At 30.1% G+C, this 1,445-nt stretch overlaps 1 protein-coding gene across 1 annotated transcript in view; it reads right to left on the bottom strand.

Annotated features, from left to right (window-relative positions):
- LOC104619326 (cytoplasmic dynein 2 heavy chain 1-like) overlaps window positions 1-1,445 on the bottom strand; it is a gene marked incomplete at both ends in the record, with an annotated part of 27,397 nt that overhangs the window by 6,447 nt on the left and 19,505 nt on the right. Inside the window, one exon of the mRNA XM_010285162.1 lies at window positions 1,171-1,284. Coding sequence (XP_010283464.1) covers window positions 1,171-1,284 — 114 coding nt within the window. The remainder of the gene's footprint in view (window positions 1-1,170; window positions 1,285-1,445) is intronic.

Genomic DNA, 1,445 nt, shown 5'->3' with positions numbered 1-1,445 from the left:
CCTACACCATTCCCATTCAAGTGCCATTGACGCATATTCATGTGCACAAGTTATTTAAAAACTGCCATGTGTTTATTAAGTAATAATAAAAATATTTCCATATAAAACAATGTATCTTAATCCTGACATTCCCTACTTTTTAATTCAGCATTGTAATTAATATTATATAGATATTAATATCAATCATGTTTGTTTACTCTTTCATTGCTTAGAAGTTCATTGTGATACAGGTATATTTTAATAATGATGCTAATTACTATTTATAGGCATGCCTGAGGATATCTTTATACATAGAAGTACATGTCACAAAAGCTTTCTATTTTTGTAGCTAAACAAATCCAGACAGCCTTTGCCTTTACCAACAAAGCAATAAAAAAAATAAGAAAACAGAAGAAAGTTAGATAATCATTGAAGACTGTGCACACCTTGCACATCCTTCACATTTATCAAAGACCACAGAAAGGGATTTAGCCTAATCCTGTAGTTATATGTCACTTTCAATACAAGGATATTCCTTGGCACCTACGATATTTAAAAGGAAAAAAAATTAAGTTGCTGCACTTTTCCCGTATTCTTTGGTACAATTTTAAATGGATGTTATGAAAAATAGCCTAAAAGCAATGACTGAACACATATACCTCCCAAAGAAAATTGATGCTTAACAGTTGTAAGGTCTTTTGAAACAAGCAGTTTGCTATAGTGCCTTTAGGATATATAATTTTCAGAATTCAGTAATAACTGGAAATTATCCTTTATTAAACTATTTCCATTCTGCAGACAGTATGAAGCCTATGAGATTACCAGCTTGATCAAGGCAGAGTAATGTAGTTGGTCTATATAAGGCATTAGTAATTGAAAAACATTCCATAAAATCTGCAGAATGCAGCTGTAGACCAAAACAACATAGAAAGAGCAACTGGAGTTAAGATTTGGCCTGAAAATTCTTTCTGTAATTAAAATTTAATAGAACACAAATACCAAAAATTACAGTCTAAATCTGGCAAATAGAATACTGTTTTCTAATGCATAAAAGTTTTAATATCAAAATAATTTAGAGCAAAATTTAAGAACTGCAGAGATAAATTTTGCAGAACCATTTTGCATGGCGGGACTTGAGTAAGTCAAGTAAAATCAGACTGCAAAATATTACTTTTCCTTATCAGCTCTTACCTGAACCTCTTTTAGTTCATCTTCAATTTTTCTTTTTCTTTCTTCTATTTCTGCAGCCTCTTCTGCTATCCGATGTTTTATTTTTTCCATTTCTGTTTTTTGCTCACTAGCATTCTGTCAAAAAAAAAAGAATACCTTTAGTTTTCACATTTACACAGATTTTATTCTTTTAGGTCTCTCATTTCTTTTAGTATTTATTATAATACAATTTCAAAATACCAATTATAATTAAATATCTAGACAGGTTGGCTAGGTAACTAAATTATATGGAATAA

The sequence above is a fragment of the Phaethon lepturus genome, unplaced genomic scaffold, assembly GCF_000687285.1.
Source record: "Phaethon lepturus isolate BGI_N335 unplaced genomic scaffold, ASM68728v1 scaffold46544, whole genome shotgun sequence".
NCBI lineage: Eukaryota > Metazoa > Chordata > Aves > Phaethontiformes > Phaethontidae > Phaethon > Phaethon lepturus.
The sequence above is the reverse complement of the archived record's forward strand: the minus strand, read 5'-3'. Positions and strand labels throughout refer to the sequence as shown.